This window comes from Morone saxatilis, unplaced genomic scaffold, assembly GCF_004916995.1.
Source record: "Morone saxatilis isolate NCDOM2014 unplaced genomic scaffold, NCSU_SB_2.0 Contig2, whole genome shotgun sequence".
In the NCBI taxonomy this organism is placed as follows: domain Eukaryota; kingdom Metazoa; phylum Chordata; class Actinopteri; family Moronidae; genus Morone; species Morone saxatilis.
Genome location: NW_023339762.1, coordinates 22,607,606 through 22,627,524, shown reverse-complemented (window position 1 = coordinate 22,627,524; position 19,919 = coordinate 22,607,606). Strand labels below are relative to the sequence as shown.

At 41.8% G+C, this 19,919-nt stretch overlaps 3 protein-coding genes across 4 annotated transcripts in view; all 3 read right to left on the bottom strand.

The window, feature by feature from the left end:
* Positions 1-2,010, bottom strand: part of trabd (TraB domain containing) — a 6,865-nt gene extending 4,855 nt beyond the window's left edge. Inside the window, exons 1-3 of the mRNA XM_035664426.1 lie at positions 1,918-2,010; positions 1,336-1,370; positions 762-828 (exon numbers count right to left, since the gene is read on the bottom strand). Coding sequence (XP_035520319.1) covers positions 762-828; positions 1,336-1,359 — 91 coding nt within the window. The 5' untranslated portion in view covers positions 1,360-1,370; positions 1,918-2,010. The remainder of the gene's footprint in view (positions 1-761; positions 829-1,335; positions 1,371-1,917) is intronic.
* A 1,869-nt stretch (positions 2,011-3,879) lies between these two features.
* On the bottom strand, positions 3,880-8,977 carry panx2 (pannexin 2). The gene is made up of 5 exons (XM_035664425.1): positions 8,470-8,977; positions 5,835-6,937; positions 5,331-5,460; positions 4,511-4,687; positions 3,880-4,281 (listed from the first exon to the last, which is right to left on the bottom strand). The coding sequence occupies exons 1-5, from the start codon at positions 8,696-8,698 to the stop codon at positions 3,962-3,964; spliced, it is 1,959 nt and encodes a 652-aa protein (XP_035520318.1). The 5' UTR covers positions 8,699-8,977; the 3' UTR covers positions 3,880-3,961.
* A 4,520-nt stretch (positions 8,978-13,497) lies between these two features.
* On the bottom strand, positions 13,498-18,873 carry mlc1 (modulator of VRAC current 1). 2 transcript variants are annotated; one of them, XM_035664414.1, is made up of 12 exons: positions 18,724-18,873; positions 18,075-18,395; positions 17,531-17,620; positions 17,304-17,357; positions 17,077-17,178; positions 16,864-16,965; positions 16,674-16,745; positions 16,478-16,594; positions 16,297-16,353; positions 15,298-15,420; positions 14,940-15,101; positions 13,498-14,592 (listed from the first exon to the last, which is right to left on the bottom strand). In XM_035664414.1, the coding sequence occupies exons 2-12, from the start codon at positions 18,330-18,332 to the stop codon at positions 14,512-14,514; spliced, it is 1,218 nt and encodes a 405-aa protein (XP_035520307.1). In that variant the 5' UTR covers positions 18,333-18,395; positions 18,724-18,873; the 3' UTR covers positions 13,498-14,511. The 2 variants fall into 2 exon arrangements, with proteins under 2 accessions (XP_035520307.1, XP_035520308.1); XM_035664415.1 differs by having other exon boundaries at positions 13,498-14,589.
* Between the last annotated feature and the right edge of the window lie 1,046 nt (positions 18,874-19,919).

The following is a 19,919-nucleotide window of genomic DNA, read 5'->3' as shown; positions in this document are numbered from 1 at the left end:
AAATAGAGCAGGTCTAGACCCAACTCCTTATCAAATTATTTACAGAGACCCAACAGTTCCCACCATGAGCAAGCACTTGGCGACGGCAACAAGAGGCAGAAACCTCGGACAGACCCCCGCTCTAGGTCAAAATTACAAGAGGAAAACTATAGTGTGTGATGTATTACAATATCTTCTTTGGTATAATAGAAGGAAGGACGTTTTTTCATGTTCACTGTTTTGTATTTCTCTATACTATATCAGCTATAGTTAAAACAATTTACGTCCCAGTCCTTGTCACATCGATATAAGCTTCACACAAGCAGCATCTCTGCGAATGAAGTCACAGCTGTTTATATGGATATGGGAAAATTAAAAAAAAAAAAAAAAAATCTGTGGCTCTTAGTGAGGACAGTAACAAAAACATTAAGACATCTGCATTAGGGGAAAAAAAAAAAGTATTCTGAGGTTTGAGGTGTAATTATGTGGAGATAATCTAACGTTGCTCCAGGAAGTGCATAACTCCTTCTTTGTAGAGAGCAAAGACTTTATGATACTTTCATTACTGTGTCATAGAAGAATGAAAAGGCTGCTGTAATTAACTGTCAGGTTGAGAAACTACCCAGTCTCACTTTTACACATTTTAAAAATAGTTTACATTATAAAACATTCCGCATAACACAGACAATGAAATGGAAAAGGGTCACTTTTAGAAAAAGGTATTACACCATCTTTCTCATGAAATACCGCACACACACTGTGTTTGAAAAAAAACAGCTTACAGATCCCTGCAGGTAGAGAAGGCAGTCCCTCTTCTGAAGGGTCCTCTGGTAGGCTGAAGGGCACATTCTGTGAGACATCAAAACAAAACAGTATCATAGCAAGCACAAGATTAAGAGATTATTCCCGCCCGTGTCTGGCCCGCTTGAGAAAGACGGACTGATTGCACATAATTAGATATGCAAACTGTTGAGCAATGCATCCCACCCAGAGCTGCTGCAGTGGTTTGTTTAACCATTTGTGGGGAACAAATGAATTCACACGTTTGTGATAATGTTCCTTTCTTTCATGCTGTATTGAGGAACTGTATGTACACATTTATGTGTCGATTAATTGGGTCAAAAATGCAATTATATTGGCCTTAACAGAGCCTACAGGTACAACACTGGAATGAATGTTTTAATATCTTTGGATTTATGAAGTAAAATGATTTTATATCGTTATGCTGTTTAAATTACATTTAAATAGGTAACTTCTCAGGGCAAATAAACAACATGAAGATATAACACCAGGCAAAAACACCTCCACTCTCTCACACAAACACATGCATGTAATGAGTATGTAACTGGTACAAACCTCTGGATTGTTGTCCTGATCCATGTTTTTAAGCTCTGGAAGTGTGAAAGAGGGCAGATTGGAGATTGAACAATGTGAGTTTATGAGCTTTGCGACAGTGCAGCCGTACTGACTGCTGACGCTGCTTTAAGGGGAAACAGCAACGATTTACAGACCAGTCCACAAAAACGCAGCTAACTTCACAGGATGAGACGCTTAAAGCAAACAGACTGCTGACTCTTAATTGATTCATTTTTCATATAAATCAAAGACGCAACGCCATCTCATTACGGCTGAAACACTTGGTACACCAAAGGCTTCCGTAGCTAAAGAAGAAGTAACTTTTCAGTCAGCTAGCGTTACTTCCAGGTCCTGGGACTGCTCGACATTAGCGTTTGGAGGTTTTTTTTTTTTTTTATGAGCTATAGCTATGATGACAACAGCTAACAGCAAGCTAACGTAGGCTAACAAGCCTGGTAAGCGTTTCGCCAAATGAGACGCGGTGAAACGGAATCATTTCACACAAAAATGTCGCCACTATCAAGGACAACGCATCGGGCGACATGTAGGAAAGATGTCCTAAAACAGATATGAACAACTTACCGAGCCAGCCAGTGTATGTCAGTGTGTGCTCTTCGCCAGCGCAGCACGACAGAGCTCTGCTGAAACCATTGACAGTATGGCTGAAACTGACAGCCGCAGTGCATTCTGGTACATGTAGTCATTGGTGTGGTTTTTTTTTTGTTTTTTTTTAAATAATGAAAATGTTTATTTGTTGTCATTAGAACATTTCACACAGAACAACCAACCTTCCACCCTTTTCACCTGCATTTAAGACTGTGGGAGATTTACCCTCCGCCATTGTCTCACTATGAAAATCTACACAGAAAATCAGTTATAAGCAGAGCTGTGTTGAAACATGTAACATGCTCTCACACAGGCTCGTGCTACAAGTCTTAAAGTGCTTTTGGATACATTTAGTGTGCTTGAATAGTCTAACAGGGTGATTTTGACCCAACCAGTGTCATGACAACGAGACGGATCGGTTTGTTATTTCCACCAAAAGATAACTGGAAGTCCAGAAGTTTGTGTGTTTAGTGACTGCCCCAGAAGAAAAGATGAGTATGCATAGGTCTGCCTATACTGTAGGTAGGCCCCTGACAACAGCACTAATGTCTTCTACAGTAGATGTCATATTGGCGTGAAAGTCAGTGCAGACAGTTCCTTTATTGAAGTTCCTGTAATCATGTATGCAGCTGCAAGAAATGTGTATGGAGAGGTTGTGGTAGGCACCCATCACCTTGTCACACTCACTCATTCCCTGTAAAAAGTGCTAACATACCTTATATGCTCGGTTTTACTACAAATAACAGACCAACTATGCTACCTATTCATTCCTTCATAGCGAATGTTAGCACAATGTGAGACAGGGCAGAACTACTTAAAGAAATTTAGATTGTGTCGGAGGCAGCAGATGACAATCAAAATCCTAGTCATCATGTAATAAACCATCCAGTGAGGAACGATTTAACATCTACTCATCACTTCACATCACAGCACTCCCACAAGAAGCCAGCAGAACACAAAAGTCACACACTTTACCAGTGAGACCAGTTCCATTCATCATATTGGAGCTGGTAATAAAGTCTTCAAGTACCAAACACCCACATCACTGCCTTTTTACTAGATATCATAGATATCTGGTTCCTAGTAGACAAATCTGAACAATATTGTAGTTATTCGTCACCTCACAATGCAACAGTCATTGTAGAGTCTGTTCTTTTGCTTTTCCTTTATATAAAATGCCAAATTACCTATTATTAATGACATGCAAATATGGTCGAGTCAAGATCTGATACAAATTCCTAATTAATGGTGAAATGGCAACGATAAAGCCATGAAACGTGTGTTATATTTTAAACACCCCACAAACACTGAGTCATATACAGTGTCTATACATGTTTAGCATTTTGTGAAATATGATGCTTCAAGCGCATACATTATTGCCACACATATATTGTGATCTTTTGCATATTAATTGTGCAGATCTCAACAACTGTATTGCGTGAGCTACCTTTCTACTTGGCTATTGGGATAAAGGGACTAAGCGTTATCATACGTGATAAATACATTTAGTTTGAAGCCATAAAACACTCCTCTTTGCAGATATGCATCTCTAAGGTGTGTGTCTTTTTTTTTTTTTTTTTTGAGAAAGCTAACTCATTGCCGCTCATTCTTTAATTAGGCCTTTTCAATAAAGCTGACTGTTTGACCCTGCACTATAGCACCCTGTTGAATTATATCACTGCTGGTTTCATTGGAGGGTGTTAAGCTGTACACAGTCACCCTGAGACATGAATGTGACATCATTTCCTACAGTAATACTCTAATCAGTATTCTCAAATACACAAGCTTTTGTCTTAACCTCTTTAAATCACATTCCCATCTAAAACGCCTACTAGAGTCCAACTTAATTTTTCTCAGTGTCCAATTTCTGCTCGTCAGTCAGCCCAAGCCACCAATCACAGGAGTGCGTGAGTTAATTAAAAGAGTAGAGGTGACTGTTGATAGGAGGTGATTGACATGGTGGTTGTGTGCGCAGAGTGTAGTGTCGGGGAAGGAAATCTCGGTCAGCATTCCCCCTTCTTCAACATTCCCCAGCGGCAATGAGCTCCCCAGGTCTCTGTGCCAGTCTGTCTCTACGGTTTTCTTCATCCTCCTCTTCCTCAAAGAGAGTGTGATGTATACTCAGCAGCTGGTGCGTAGGGGCTCTGGTCAGGGGTGGTGGCGGACACTCAGGATTTTCCGTCTGGGTGTGGGGCTCCCTTTGAGCAGGAGAGGACTTGGGACTGAGGGGGTCCTCGCTGGAGGGAGGGTTCGGGCTCACGCCGTTTACGTAACTAGAGGTGGGCAGGGTCACTGTAGAAAAGGCAGTGTTGGTCGCTTCTGGAGAACAAACCTTAGTTTCTGAAGAGAAAAGAAGGAAATATTAGACAGGGTAGAGAAAGAGAGGCAAAAGTCAGTGTGTCCCCCATTTTGAAGAAAACATACTTTTTCAGAGGTCAGCAATAATTGGACAGGGAGACTCTGAGAATGTTTAAATTCCTTGAATATTTGACCCACATGGGTTAAGTGAAACGTGATAAATTCTGCCCTGAAACAGAAAGAGCAGGAGCGAAGGAGAGATTAGGGTTACCTGTAATTGCGCCAGACACATGAACAATAGTGTGTGTGCCTTCAAGGTAGACTGCATCCATGTTGTGCTCTGTGGGTGCGATTGTGGTCTCCACCTTGGGCTTACGAATGGTTAGCATGTATGGGTGGACATCCAGAGAGAAGTTGCGAGTGTGCTTTTTCTCCATCCCACTTACATCTGTGATTGGAAATTAAAAATGCCTTAAATGGAGGAAGAACATTACAGCAAATAAACAGGTTGTGCTTAAACCCACCATAACTGATCATATCTGGATTTTTATATTTATATATTATCAATGTAGAAAGTTCCTCAAACACATCCAGCAGAGACACAGCAACATAAGCATTCATTTGGGGTTGTGTTTCTGCCTACCCTGCAACTTTTTAGTCAAATAATCACTCTGCTTTTAGCTCTGTTTTGGTCTCCACTAACTCCTGAGAAAATGATCTGTCTCTTTAGCAGCTAAATGCTCCATTATGTTCACCAGCTCGTTGTATAGTAATCCAGCAGTGTTTACTGGGCAAATCAAAGTATTTTCCCTGAACAGCTGCCTGCTTGATGAAAAGCTGTGAAAGTGAATCAAAAGAGTAAAGTTGTGGGCTGTAAAACCAAAACGATCAAGGCTGATAGATGCAAAAATGTTAAATAAAACTGAAGGAAACTGCAGAGTTGGGTGATAATTGTCACTACAAGCAATCCCTTTAACATAACACAAAGTCATTTGATCCATTGTTAATAAAAGAATATAGATAAGCGCAGCTTTAAATCAAATAGTTATTTCTTAACATGTCACAAACTTACTGGTCATAGTACTGCATACCTTTTGTTGTAGGATATTGTGTGCTCTTGGTATCCAGAAGTGGTGCAATGAAGTTGTCAGCCTTTCGTCTGACTGGTTTGGGTTTTTCAGACTTGGTGTTATTTTCCAGACGTGTCAGGGTAGAAGGTTCCTTTACAGGGGACAGAAAACACCAAAAGAAATAATAATTATAGCTTCAACTACAATCAAGGCAGTCAAAGGCAAATTAATGCACAATTTAAGTATTATACATATATTGGAAGTGCTAAATGAGGACCACTTCCTGTCCCTTTTCACAGAAAGATCTCATCGAGAACTGATATGGCTAATTTGGAGGCATCTTGAACATACACATAGTACACGTTAATGTGAACTGCTGCACTCTAATGAACAAGTTTGTAGTAAGTATTCTGTTTCTCGAGGACAGTGGGGTTAGATATTTTCCTTCTGCTGTCATTGATGCTGAATAAATGTTGATGTATTACAGCTGAAGACATGGAAATTGCTCTCAGGCAGCTGCCTCACCTTGAACGGCTGAGGAAGAGGATTTGAGCTTGGGATCCATTTAATTTTCTTGCGGGGCCGTTTGATGACTAGCGGCTCACCCATCTCTCCCACTCCAAGATCCATATTGGGATCAAGTGTTTGTATCCCAGAGTCCCTCACAGTGGGTGTAGCGTCATGGTTGGACTGTGCAAGTGCAGCCAACAGCTGCCTGACCACATTGTCATACATGAGGTCACTTTCATTGGTGATGAAGTCCAGCCTGTTGAGCGACTTGATGTGGTCCCTGTTCTCATTGCAGAACATGGCCAGTATGTTGATGTCACAGAACTGGGACTTCTGCCAGCGACGCCGTGTTTTAATACCAACTTTATGCAGTTTATCAAATACAAAGTTGGACTTCCGCACCACAAACAAGTGCAACAAATTAACCAGGATGATAAGGTTCATGGTGCAAAGCAGAGAAATATCTACTACTGCCATGATGCGCTGTAGCTGCACTGCAGGCAGCTTACAGTTGACCCTGAGCTTCAGCTCTGCATAGCTGCTAATGTCTGGGGGCTCACCCAGCGCACAGGTGAACTCATTCTGCCTTTGGCGGGCATAGTAGGCGCTCAGGTAGGAAATGGGGATGGAACTGAGGCAGATTATAGCCAGGTGGCGTGCCAGGTAAAGCTTAGCCAGAAAGTTACTTTGACCTCGTCTCTCCAAATATTTCTCAAACAAGTTCTGCTCGGGGCTTTTCTCCTTCTCTGCATTCTCTATGATCTCCCTCCTCTCCTGCTCAGTTATGCCAGGTCCTTTGGATTGGATCTGCTTCTCGATCTTTGGGGCTCGGCCCTCAGCAGCACGATGATAGCAGTTATCTATCTCTTGAAGCAGGAAATTGAGCTCTGAAGTGAGCCGTGTAGAGGCCATGAACTCCCAGCCCAAAGCAGGAATGTACATGATTCCAGCAAAGGCCAGCAGGGCGTAGGGCAGGAACTTGTGTTCAAAGAGTGAAGGCCAAAGGTGAGACTCCACGCCAGGTAAAGCATCCCGAAGTTCTGTCCAGCAGTAGCCTCTTGCATACAGTGCCTGGTCTCTGGTGAAGTTGTGTGGTGTGTAACAGTATATGGACTCCTCTGTGGAAAGTACACATAGAAAGAATGATATTAATCATGATATTAACAAAGTACATTAGCTACATCGTGGATCTTATCAGCTATTGTTCTGTCAAATTGTATTGGCCAGATGTGTGAAACCTCTGCTAGATTTTATAACATGTGAGCAGTCAGATAAAGTGACAGGTTTAGAAAAAAATCTTAGGTGTAACAATTTTATCTAAACCACTTATTTGAAAGTGGAAAAAGGTAAACATACCTGAAGTATCTGTTGTAATCATCCATTGTACTGTTAAACTGTGTGTGCACACAACTACACTGAGTACTGTGAGTTAGACTCTAACCATTCAGTAGCTTCAGTCAGATGTTTAAAACGCACACTATAGGTAATATATTTAATGCTCACCTTCATTTCACTTCCATATAGTGCTTAAGTGAATATAGTTAAACTGGGGATTTGGTGTCCCCTCATATTTATTGCAGAAACTTTGCAACTTTAGGAAATATCTTGCACCTATCTGACCTCTGTTTCATTTTTATTTGTACTGTATCTCTGAGGATCTTTCACAATAATTCATCTGCTCAGCACAAAGTGCTGCGTGTCTATATAATACTCATTGCTTTTTGAAATGATAGAAGTGTCTGCCTGGCTCAGATAGAGGAAGGGAGAACACTCTTTCCTGTCAAAGTTGTACTCTTATCACTTCTGTGTCCATTAAGTACAAATATAAGTGGCTCAGGGCTGCAGCAAGTCCACTTTTAATCTTTGGAAATAAGTGACACCTGATATTACAAATGGTTGCTATATAAATAAACTTCATCATTTTTAATAAAAACTACTGGAAAAAGTAATATTTAAAGCCAGCATGTATTCTTTTATGTTACTGGTAATAAAGGCAATATGTGCAATAACATGACTTTGTTAGTCACAGAGGGCAGGATGCTGTCCTTGTGCTGAGTCATGTTAAAAAAGGTTTGGCAGTGGCCTAAATATCATTATAAAACACACAGTGAGGGAATACTGGGAAACTTGTCTAAACACCCACATCTTTCTGCTGCTAAAGTTAAACGCTCAGTCTCAGATGCTTAATGCTGCTATGCAGAGAGTCTGACTCAGCAATGAACTAACATCTCTCCCATCCATCGCTTCCGCTCTTTCTTCTACCCAAACACCTTTCTCTTCCCCCTCCCTATAATCCATCCCCTTGTGTCTCTAGAATCTCTCTCTCGCCTCTCTATAGCCTTTCTGCCTCTCTTTGTGTACTCCTCTAATGCACTTGGCGATGTTTCTGTTTCCTGCCTTGCCTAATCTCACAGAAGACACAAAGCACTGCATAGCTAACTAAAAATATACTGGGTATAACTCATTTGGATCAACTTGACCTTTTTAGATTTACTTTATTGTTGCTTTAAAAGAAACAGCATGCACCCTTTGCAGACCAGTGTTAGATGCTGTCACAAATTAAACTTGTTCAAAAGTTATATGAAGGGTAACAGCTGATGTTGTAACTTAGGCACCCTAGCTTTGGCACCTCTAGTGGCATAAGTCTCACCTGCAAAGTTCCTTGTGAAGACGAGGGTGACCAACAGGATGGGGATGATGACAGTCCCTATAGTAACAACTCGATCAAAGGGCAGCTCCAGTTTTAGCTGCACCATGAGACTGGCCAGTACCCCAGCCTTCTCATCCTGAGAGGAGCCGGGCAGGATCAGCTCCTTCAGCTTCTCGCCGGCGAGTAGAGCTGTGGCCATGTCTAAGTTTTGATCGAGGATGTTCTGCATCCGGAACACGAAGGGCGCACAAACCACAGCCTCCCTCTAGGCTGGAGGGGAGACCAGACACTCCCTGCTGTAGGTAAATACTCCTCAACACAGTGTGATACACAGGCCCACACACACACACAAAAATGTGTGGCCAACCTCAGCCCCTGTCACCATGCGTAGGAAAGTGGAGGGTCATACTGTGTGGCCTGTGTTCTTCGGAGCTTCGGAGAGTTTTCTACACTTTCCCACAGCTTTTCTCTTTTAGAAGAGCAGACATAACATTCAGAAGCACACCACTTGCACGGTCTCTTCTGTGTGCATGTCCGTGTTTCGTCCCATCTCTACAGTGCCTGGCCTCAGTCCACGCACTCTGTGGCAGGTTGAGGAATGAGCTGAGTTTAGGAGGCGTCCTCACAATCCCCAGGGAGGGTGACTGCTGGCTCAAGAGTTGTTACGTGAGCTTCGGTCAGGAGAATCTCTGAATCTCTTTTCCTGAAAGACAGAGGACAAGTTAGGGCATTACAGTGTGTGCATTTCTATAAAAGTACAGTGAGGTACAAGATGCCATTTCTGGGAACATATTTATAATAATAATTAATAATAATTTTGCAACCATCGTTCAAACAAGCCATAGTGTTCCTCAGGAAAGCTCTCTCCCTATCCACCGTCCTTTATAATGCACTCATGTGGCTGAGGACTAATCCTCACTCTGTGGCCAGTGGAGTGTGTCAATGTGGTTACCTCTGAGGGGACATTTGCCTTTGATCGAGCAAGGACACTAAAGGGCATATTCATTCTCTGGGGAGTATGCTAAACTAAATTGATTAAAGGCAGAATTTATTCAGTGATTTAGACAAATGTTCTATTTGTCTTAGGAAAATTAACAACCTTATCTTTTTGGACACTGAGTCTGCTCCCCTCTCAGGACTCCTTGCTGGTCATTATCTCTGTGGAACAGCATGTTCATGCTGGGATGTCAGGTGAACCCAGACACTTGTCAGTAGGATATTTTGTCGTGTGTGTGTGGATGTGTGACTAAGTGAGTGAGTGTACATGTATGCATACATACATCAGGATACATAGGGTTGAATTGGCGCCTGCTGCATGCCTATTTCACTTGAAGGTTATGTGAATGTCCTTCCAGAGGAGTGTGAATACATCAACAATTCTTACCCTCTTGTTTTCCCTCTTCCTAATATTCTTTCTTTCTCCATTACTCCCTCTGTTCTCCTCACTTTGCCCTCATTATGCAAACACACAGCTCATCTATGAAATCCTTCAAAGCCCAGTCCTCTAGTCCAGGGCTCCAAAGTATACTTAATATCTCAAAGAGTGGAACCTTGAGACTGCGGTTTCGCAAGTACAATTAGCTTACCCTGGTCCGCTTTATAGCACTCTCACCTGCATGGTGAGATAGATCATAAGGGGAGGATTTCTTTGAAATATTATTAGAGAACATTATTCAAGGCTGCATATGGTAATGCTGACATCATGCAGGAGAACAGGATGTCCCTAATGGGATAAGATAACCTACAGTACAGGTTTTACACTGTCCACATACTGCCAGGTGACAAATCAGGGCAACTTTATCCATATCCTCAAACACTGTTTCAAGTAAGAGGAAAAAACTTTGCATAATTTAAATTTAAAGGGGCAGCATCTAATTTTCAGCACTCACTTAGAGTCTGCACTGCTGTCTGTGAGACTCTGGCACTGCTCCAATCCAACAGATAATTCCTTTCAGTTGGACAATGCTACCAGTGTTTAGAGAGGGAAATCCCACACTTTGGCTACCACAACATCCCGCTTGGCTGTGGCCAGTGCAGCCGGCTACAAAGAGACAGAGCTAAGCTCGAAGAGAAGAGCCCCATTCATTCATTATGAATTAGATGATGGCTGGAGAGGGAAGAACTTTCAGTGTGTATAGATCTGACACTTGTTCTCAGACATTCACAAAAACAAACCTGACCAGATAACTCTAGCAGACTAATGATACATTTTAGAAACATGTGAAGGAATACAGTTTTACACTAATACTGACACATAAAAACACGCAAAGTATCCCCACTGTTTTCTCACTTTTGACTCATCAGTAAGTCCCTATGGAAACACTGCAGGAACATCTCATCAAGGTGAGGAGATCATTATGTCCTAGTTAGCTGGTGTTGAGCTAGATTGCCTCTCTCACTGCTGTCTCCTAACAGGTCTGTGAGTCCAGGACACTGGTTAGAATCGCAAACCAGTGGGACCACACTTCCATCAGAGGCATTGCATTGCAGTGAACTGCAGCTGCCTGCAGATGACGAGCCGTTTCAGCACCCGAACAGCGGATAGCTCCCGAATAGCCAGCCAGAGACGAGCTGCTAAACATCAACTGTAGCGACTGAGTTTGTGAGTGTGTGTGCTGCTCGGCATCTGTGTGTGTGTGTGTGTGTGTGTGAGAGGGAGAGAGAGAGGAGAGTCTCTAAGATGCTCAATACCTGCATCCGCTGCCTACCTGTCCAAACTGGAAAACACCAGAGACCGGAGAAGCCACCCTCCCGCGCCATGTGCATGCATTGGGGTAAAAAATAACAAAAAAAAATCCACTCACCATGTCTCGCTGCATCTCCCGGCACGGTAAGAGTTAATCTGCAGTGCGGGCGAGCAGCTACAGCATGTATCCGAGCACACCGGTTTGTTCCGCCTTCCCCGGCACCCCACCCACGCCACGCTCTCACCAACCCCTCTCCTCTCCCCTCCCTGCCCTGCCTCTTCCTCGGAAACAAGGGACGATGAGATAACGCATTAAGATCCTCTAGTTCATCACATCACGCGTTCATCCCCGCCGTTAACCGAGTGAACGCAGACTTGCTGACAGGGGTTGTGTAAGCTGAGATGCTGAAATATGAATTCAATAATGTTGCCGAAATCGATATCCTACTAATTCTGTCATTATTTGTTGTGGAGGTTTACCATTGAGATATTACAGATCTAAATTATGAATGTTATACACACAGTGATTTTAAAATACCACAGATATTCTCACACTGAGAGCACTAAGGAGCTGGCTAAATAGTCTGGGTGGACCACTACCGACCGGCTACCGGCTATTCCTGTTCAATCAGTCTACAACCGAACTACAAGGCACTGACAGGTTTTTGCTTCCTCATTGATAGGTTCATCCGGCCTGCCCATCATCTTTGATTGCGGGACTTGCCAGAAACACGTTCAGACAACGAATTGGAAACACGCCTGTCATTCATATTCACTGGGTGTGGCGAGCATCTTCTATATTAAAGACAGCACCAGTTCAGTTAGTAGTGGATCATGCAGTGGAGGGTAACCCGACTCAAAGTTTGAAGTAGAGCCTCCTGCAGCTGCTGATGGAGGAGCTCTCGTTTTATTGCATTGGCTGCTTGTGGTGGTAACTGTGATGTGATCCAGATCTAGAGAGCGGAGCAACCAAACTGAACGGCTTTATTAAAATATATGACTGAGCGACTGTTTTTTTCAGATGTCCCCACAGGATCACTGCCGAACAGGGACAGCGTTACAGCAGCTTGTTAAGTTTGTTTGTAGCCTCCAGCAGCCTTTGACTCTCTGCTGGGATTCTTGTGGTGATGCGAGTGAGCGCTCCCGATGCGAGTGCGCGCTCCCGATGTTCGTCAGCTGGACCGAGCCACAAGTCAGTGTTCCTCAAGCCGGTTTCCGCCGGTTAGGGAAGCCGCACCTCACTACGTCTGCCTCCAAATATAGTCTCTCTCTCTCTCTCTCTCTCTCTCTCTCTCTCTCTCTCACATACACACACCACAAACATACACACACACACACACAGCATCGTTGCAGAGATCTTTGTGATGTTCATGTCTTAAGATGTGATGCAGCTCCCTCCTTCCTCTTGCGGTGATGCGAAGAATGCAACAGTCACAGTGGGGAAGACAAAAAAACACAGCATGTCTTTAATTCATTATATGCCAGTGGCCACTTTATGTACTCCTGTACAATCTAATGCAGATCAGTACAGGGTCTGCCACAGAGTCTTTTTTTGGTTTGTTTTTTGGTGGTCAGAAATGTGTAAATTCAGCTGTATGTTGAGGTCATAGTTTAAGGCGGTGTTGTACTGGACTACATTATATTGAGAGCTATTTCTAATGGATTGTCTATCTATTTATATACATAAGGGGGCTGAATATTAGACACACCTGCAGTGCTGATACTTGACCTCAGTGCTAAAATATAATTGAATTCACACCTCTATGACAGTGACAAACTCATAGGCTTCATAAAAGTAGACTTATTACTATAGCAGAGCAGTTGTATTGGATTTCACATGCATTAAAGTCTTAGCCTGTATGTGTAATATTTCCAGTGAATGACATGTTTGTTTCATGTTTTATTGGCCTTTTGAGGCTTAATCTTAAATGTAAGGGAGGGAAATGACTAAGTCTTAATATATGTGAATATATATATCAAGTGCAGAATGGAGCGGAGGGATGGGAGTAAATTAAAGGAGGAAAGGAAATTACCACAGTAGCAAATAAATTAGAGCACAATGATGAGAACACCTTTCTCATTTCCAAACAAGAAAGCAGGGTTGTTGTTTTTCTGGTAAACATACTGTAAATATAAATCACCATATTCTAAACTTTACAGACTGACATCTAAAAATAGGATTATGACCGAACAGTATTTCCTGGAAAGTTATCCTAGGATGCAGGTAAGTTTAAGTGTCATATGTATTTATTGCCTAGTGTACTCAGTCTGTCAAATTGCCATCTGCAGAAAAAATAAACAGAAGGAGCAACCAATAAACACTGTGCTACAGTTGATGACACACATTTTATTTTTTCTAAATACGACACATTTTCAGTTAAAACTCTTTACATCAGTTAATAATGTATTTGCAGTAGCCAACTGTATCAATTATCTTGTAATAAACTGTAATAAACAACCTCTACCACACCACTGTGAGAACACACACATACAAAAGACAACTCACAGTCAAGAATGCTAAGATATGTCAGTGTTCTCTATTTGGGAAGAAGATCTGCAGTGAATTAAGTCTGCCGCTGATATAAAAAAGTGTCATTTGTTGTCTTATTTTGGCATCTATGGAAAGAACTTTCCTATAAATGTGGCTGATTGAGGTTTATACCTTAGAATAAACTGAGCCACTGCCAGGTGATAGATAAGCCAACATGCATTTCTCATTTTAAACTCTTTGTAGGGATACAAATCCGTGCATTGAGTTGAAAGTCTTGGATGTATTTTTGTACATTAACATCCTTTTCATCCTACAGTACAACAATTGTAAAACTTCCTCATCCATTAAATCTAGGATGAATTCAGTTGTATGCTTCTACTTTATAGAACAAAGTTAGATATTTTGAGACATCATAAAACTTTGTGTTTAAGTCTAAAGCATTTTTATACTACTGAACATTGACTCACGCGATTGTTCATTGTACTTAAATGATGTCAATGTAAAAATACTTGTGCTTGTTAAACAACAGAGAATAGTTAAATTCCCAGGTCAAATATTGCCACTCCTCACTACAGTAAAAAAACACCAGAAAACAGACATCAAAGCAAAGTGGTCAAAACATTATCTATGACAGTATCAAAAACCTTACATTCTTTCAAACTTCTCTCTTCTTCTATCTTTTATTTCCTTCTCAATCCTTCCTCTATGTCCCTGTCGCCATGTCTGAATACATGTTTACTGCTTTTTCTTTCTTCCAGTGTGTTCTGTCTCGGGATTATACTCTTGTAGCTTGCAGCTTAGAGTTTGTTTTATTCTTCTGTTTTCCACTTCGCATCATCAGCTTCTCTGTGTACTGTAAGAGTGTTCATTGGGCCATTTGGACCACAACTGCCTTCCAAGCTCTGTCTTTGTCAAAATCCTGCAGTGTTCCGTTGGATGCTTGCTGCTGAGGGAGCAAAAAGGGAAGAGGGAGGAGAGAGAGAGATTGGAGAGAAATGAAATGTGGAAGGGGAAAGGTGACAAAAACAGATAATGATGAGATAAATGATGTGTGAAGGATGAGCAACACAATATAATTTTTGCATGTATGACTAGATCATTGATTTTTATGTCATCCTATTTAACTGCCATTTACATGAGCTATAGCTGCTGAGTCTAACAACTGGAACAGAATTAAATGCATAATTCTCCACATTCTCAAATGTCTATTGTTGGAAGTGGAGAGACAGACAAAGAGAGAAAAAGACACACTTGTCAATTTGTGCCCACGACTCCTGCTTTTACCAGCCTTACCTCACAGTAATGGGTTGCAGAGTGCATGCTATCACTGCACTCTGGAGCCCCCATGCGGAGCTGACTCTTGTAGGAGGCACAGTGCACCACAGTGGCTGAAGTTAGAACTGCCTGCACAAGCAGCAACACCATCAGAATCAGCAGCAGGATGTCGTAGGATTGCTGGACCACACAGACACGCACGCGGACACAAAGATGAAATAGATGATTTTCAATAAGATTTGTCAATGAGTCAGTTTCCCTAAAATCTATTCCTGTATTTCTGATGCAAAAGGACCTCAATGTGTATGTAGGTAATGCTCACTAGCAAATCTGCACATTGCATACTATGGGTGAATCTTCACTTCATTGAACTCACTTTGGCTGTAGGCACTTCATGCAGGAAAATTTCAATAAAGCTGATCACACTGCATGAGAGGAAGCCGGAGGCTGAAAAGAGCAGGGGAGATGTCACACTGCTGATGGCAATCAGAACCTCCACCTGAGGAACACCAGGAAGAGAGAAAAAAAGTTTATAGAAGTTTAAAGAAAAAGGGAATAGTCCCAGTTTGTTTAACTGAAAGAAATAGTAACAAAGTAATGATACCCATCCTAATTAACATCCATAGTTTAGTTGAAGTTTTGTTTATTAAATGTAATGTTAGGGACCATGTGCTGGAAAACATTAATTTCATAAAAGAAGAGTATTGTACCAGCAGATTTAGCTACTGGCTAATTTTCATCTGTAGTCGTTGGGCAGTATGAAACAAACACTAATACGACTTATGCAATTAATCCAAAAACAAGTTCAAAATACAATAAATACTATATTCAGTCATAAAACAAAACACATACATTTCAATCATTACACCCAGCACTATAATGTAGGCAGGTGCCTGCACATGCAGTGCCCTGTACTTGATGACAAGAACCTTGAATTGAACTCTGAATCTGACAGGAAGCCAGTGAAGACAAAGAGGAAGAGGAGGAAAAAGATTATCTATTATTTAGGGGACAAGACTGGAGCAGCAATAAGAATCTCTGTTTTGTCATCACTGAGTTCAGTTTCTCATAGAGTTCAAGCAAACTATTACAACTGTTACAACAATTTTAGTACATTTTAAGGATTGAATTATATATATAATTGAATACCATCGGCATTGATAGGAGATACCTTTAAAGTGAAGTGGGGGGACATACAAAATTCTTAGTTTGGTTCACAGAATGGATCAGTATTTGAATTCTAACAAATACGGACAGTTCCAAATACATTACTTTAATTGATGTCCACCCTTTAAAACACAATGAGTCCTTAGTTTAGTGTATTAAACATCTACAGGACTGGAGTCCAATAACTAAAGTATTGTCTTGTACTCACCAGACATTTATTGGGGTATTCTGACACAACGTGACTGGCAATTGCACTGGGAAAACACTGCAAAGGATTAAAGATCAGACAGAGTTATGTGATAAGGCCAGTAATGGACAGCATCTTACTTATCCTTCAGAGCTGCAATCTCTGTCATAATTAAAAGTATGATTTATTAAGAAAAACTTACAGCCACAAGAATCCAGAAAAATGTGACAGACAAGTAGGGGCCAGGTAGCAAAGCGTCCATGTTGAGTGCAATAATTCCTCCAAATACAGCAGAGATTCCAACGATTATTTCAATCACCTATTGGAGATATTCTTCAGTGGATGATAAGCATTGACCAGACAGACATATCAAAGGGACAAAACTGAAACTGACTCACAGAATATGCCTTAAGGAGTCGAGTGGGGAACACTGCAGGGGTTATAACCACAGGTCTGTCATATGTCACCGGCTAAAAGATGGACAGAAAGATTGAGAGGAGTTAGGATGGAAAAGTGAAAGCTATAGCTATAGACATCAGTTGGGGGAAATAAAAACAATCACTCATGCACACACTGACACACACACACCTTCCTGTGGCAGCAGCAGTCTTCTGCAGAGCGGGCTGACAGGATGACGGTACTGGCCATCAACACCTCCAGCAAAATCATCAGAATGAGGTTAAAGTTGATCTGAAAACAGACAGAGTAGGAGGGAGAGCAGAGACACAATAGCAGATGGAAAAGTAAGAAAGAAAAAAATGCTTTATTCTGCACAGTAACATGATAGGTTGAGGGATTTACATTGACAGCAGAAGGGTTCAGGACCAGTTTACATCCAAACCAAACCAGGCAAGTAGTCGTCACAGCAAATGTTGACACATAGACCACCTGAAAATCTGACACCTTGAAAATACAAGAAAACATTTGGCCTTCATTAGTATAAAGTATTGTCTTGCAGAAAATTCAATTGAAAATCCATTAAAAGCTAATTATCTGTTTTGCCTTTGGTGTGTTCATTGTTTACTTACTGCAACATGTCTGTTCTTGGCAATGGCAAAACTGGCTATCGCTGCAGGAAGGCCCTGTAAAAGAACAGCAAGAAATGAGCTGCTGCATTTATCTATTTAGCAGAAATAATGTCTGGAAATTATGTGTCACTGGCATTTTGACATGGCAGTCTAGTCTAAACAATGTGTATAAACTCATTAAGGTAGAGATGTATGTGAATATGACTGTGATTATGATGGTCACTTACAGAGCCTGCAGCACAGCGTAGGTAGTCCATGGCAACAGGAAACACATTTCCCAGGTACAGAGAGAAACCCGATGTGATGAGCAGACTGCCCTAAGGACACACACACACACACACACACACACACATACAGGAATGCATTCATACAAATACAGACACTCATAAATGCAATAAACTGGCTTTGCAAGAAGGCATTTGCATTCTCTCACATATTCAGACACATGCACACACATATTTACAATAAATAATGAATCTTATGTGTCTGGTTAACCAAATATATAAGACAAACTGTTGACATTTAAAAGGCTGACAGGGAGCAACCCCATCATGTCCAACCATATCTATATTTTGTAAAGACCCATTTCAACTCCTCAATTAAATGTGGAAGCACAAAACCAGATTTCATGTTGCCATCCCACCCAAAATTTCTGGATTGGGATACTCATCAGAAGTACCCCAACCGTTAAAATTTGTGTGTCATGGACTAAATAGATACACCCTGTAATGTGCCTCCCATGTACCTCTCCCTGACCAGCTTTCCTCTCACCCCTATGAGGACACTGTAGAGCCAGGCCCTGTAGCTGAAGCAGGGGTGCTTTACAGGCTCCGGCTGGGCCAGCTGCAGGTCACTGGCTCTCACGTCCACTGTGTAGCTGTCCCGCTCGGGCCTATACCGCTCCCCCCTGTCTGGCCTTCTCTCTGCTCCCCTGTCACCCCGTCGTCCCAACGTCCCGCTGTCCCTCTCCAGAGTGGACATGTGACTGTAGGTGAACTCCTCTCTGGCTGAGAGCTCGTCGCACTGCATCACTGAAACAGCTGGTGGCTAACTTCAATGACTGAGTGGGAAACACGGAGTGAGGATTACAGCCTATAGGAAAGGGGGAAGAAAAATTAATTTGTGACTGCTGCATGAATACAGGGTCTACCGTATGTCTTTTGACCTGTTTTTAACATGTTTCAGCAATACGTTTATTTTCAAAATTAAGATTTTGAACCGGAGTACTCCAACAGGGAAATTCAGGAAACAAAAATGCATTAAAAGTGCATTAGACTAAAATAAATGAGCCGTTAATAATCATGCAGTATCCCCAAAACAACCCCCTGCTTTTTGTCTGCCTGAGCCAAGAGGGCACCACTTATTTCATCTTCCTCTTTTATACTGCATCTTTTTCACATATTGCTCTTTCAACACTCACCTGTTGTTGAGTCTCGGGCAGAATCTCCTCAAATATTGTCCAACAAAGGTATCCTCCAACAGCTGAGATCAAATCACCACATGGAAGACAGCTTGTTTTTGTCTGCAGCTCCTTCTGCTCCCCATTTCTCTCCCTCACTCTTACACTCTCTTTCACCCCCCTTCTCCTCCTCTTTTTTCCCTCTCTCTCTCCCTCTTTCTCCCTCTCCCTCCCTCCCTTTACACGACGTTTCTCAGAAACAGTTCTGAAAAAAGTTTTTTTGAGTGCTTCAAAGCGTGGAGCTAAAACACATGGCTGTTGTGCTGCCAGCCTACTTTGTGCCAAAGGGAGAGCGCCTGTGCATGACAACAAGGGGAGGATGAAGGGGCTCGCACTGGGGGCAGAGTTAGTAGGGCAAACACCCCTTTTACACTCCCATTTGCTCATGCACACACATGCACATCAACCCACACACAAAAGTGAACAATAGACACTCAGAAATGAGTTCATGGCAACACACAAAGTTATGCGTTTAGAAATTCCAGCTCATTGAAAGAAAAATGAAGCAGCCACAGAGATAAATTCACATAAACACCATCTTGTACAGTGTCAAACAATTGTTTTTTGGCTAAATAATTGAATGTGTCTCTCTGTGGAGTTCCCCTCCCGACTTCCCTTGGTGTTACTTATAGTGCTCTACTTGCAGCCCAGTAAATTAAGATGCCCAGCAGTGCTTTAGAAAAGAGGCAACAGAGACATTTCCATGGCTTAATCACATGGTCTCTTGCTTGACACAGCTAATCTGATGACGGACAATTTCTGCTTAAAATAAGATTCTCCTAACTACTCATTCAGGAGTAAATCCTGTTGGATGACGACATCTCGTGAGTGTGTTCATTGTGTCTATAAGCATATACATGTATGTGCACCTCAGGATTCCATTCAGTCTTTAACACAGTGGAGCATTCTCAGTTCAACATTGTTCTTGGGCGACGGTAACCATGGTAACTCCTTAACAACTGCTGTCACCCCGTCCCTCGCCATTCTAATGTCTCTGCCCAACACACACACACAAGCTGCAAATACCATACACGCTCAAAGAGAGAGCAGTATTTTGCAACAGTTCTTTGGAGACATTTAAGAGAATCTAAGGAACATGAGACACAATTCAATGTCTGGGAATGTAAAAAAAAAAAAAAAAACAATAAAAAAAGCCA

Bases quoted from the DNA above. Each gene is read 5' to 3' on its own strand.
- mlc1 (XM_035664414.1), bottom strand. From the start codon at position 18,332: ATGCAGTGCGACGAGCTCTCAGCCAGAGAGGAGTTCACCTACAGTCAC. The intron at 15,102-15,297 runs GTGAGTTCAATG...TGTGTGGTCCAG, and splicing joins ATGAAGTGCCTACAGCCAAA to CAATCCTACGACATCCTGCT. The intron at 14,593-14,939 runs GTAAGGCTGGTA...TTGCTCCCTCAG, and splicing joins CTGCAACCCATTACTGTGAG to CAGCAAGCATCCAACGGAAC.
- panx2 (XM_035664425.1), bottom strand. From the start codon at position 8,698: ATGCAGAACATCCTCGATCAAAACTTAGACATGGCCACAGCTCTACTC. The intron at 6,938-8,469 runs GTGAGACTTATG...TACTTTCCACAG, and splicing joins CTTCACAAGGAACTTTGCAG to AGGAGTCCATATACTGTTAC. The intron at 4,282-4,510 runs GTAACCCTAATC...TTTTCTCTTCAG, and splicing joins TGTGTCTGGCGCAATTACAG to AAACTAAGGTTTGTTCTCCA.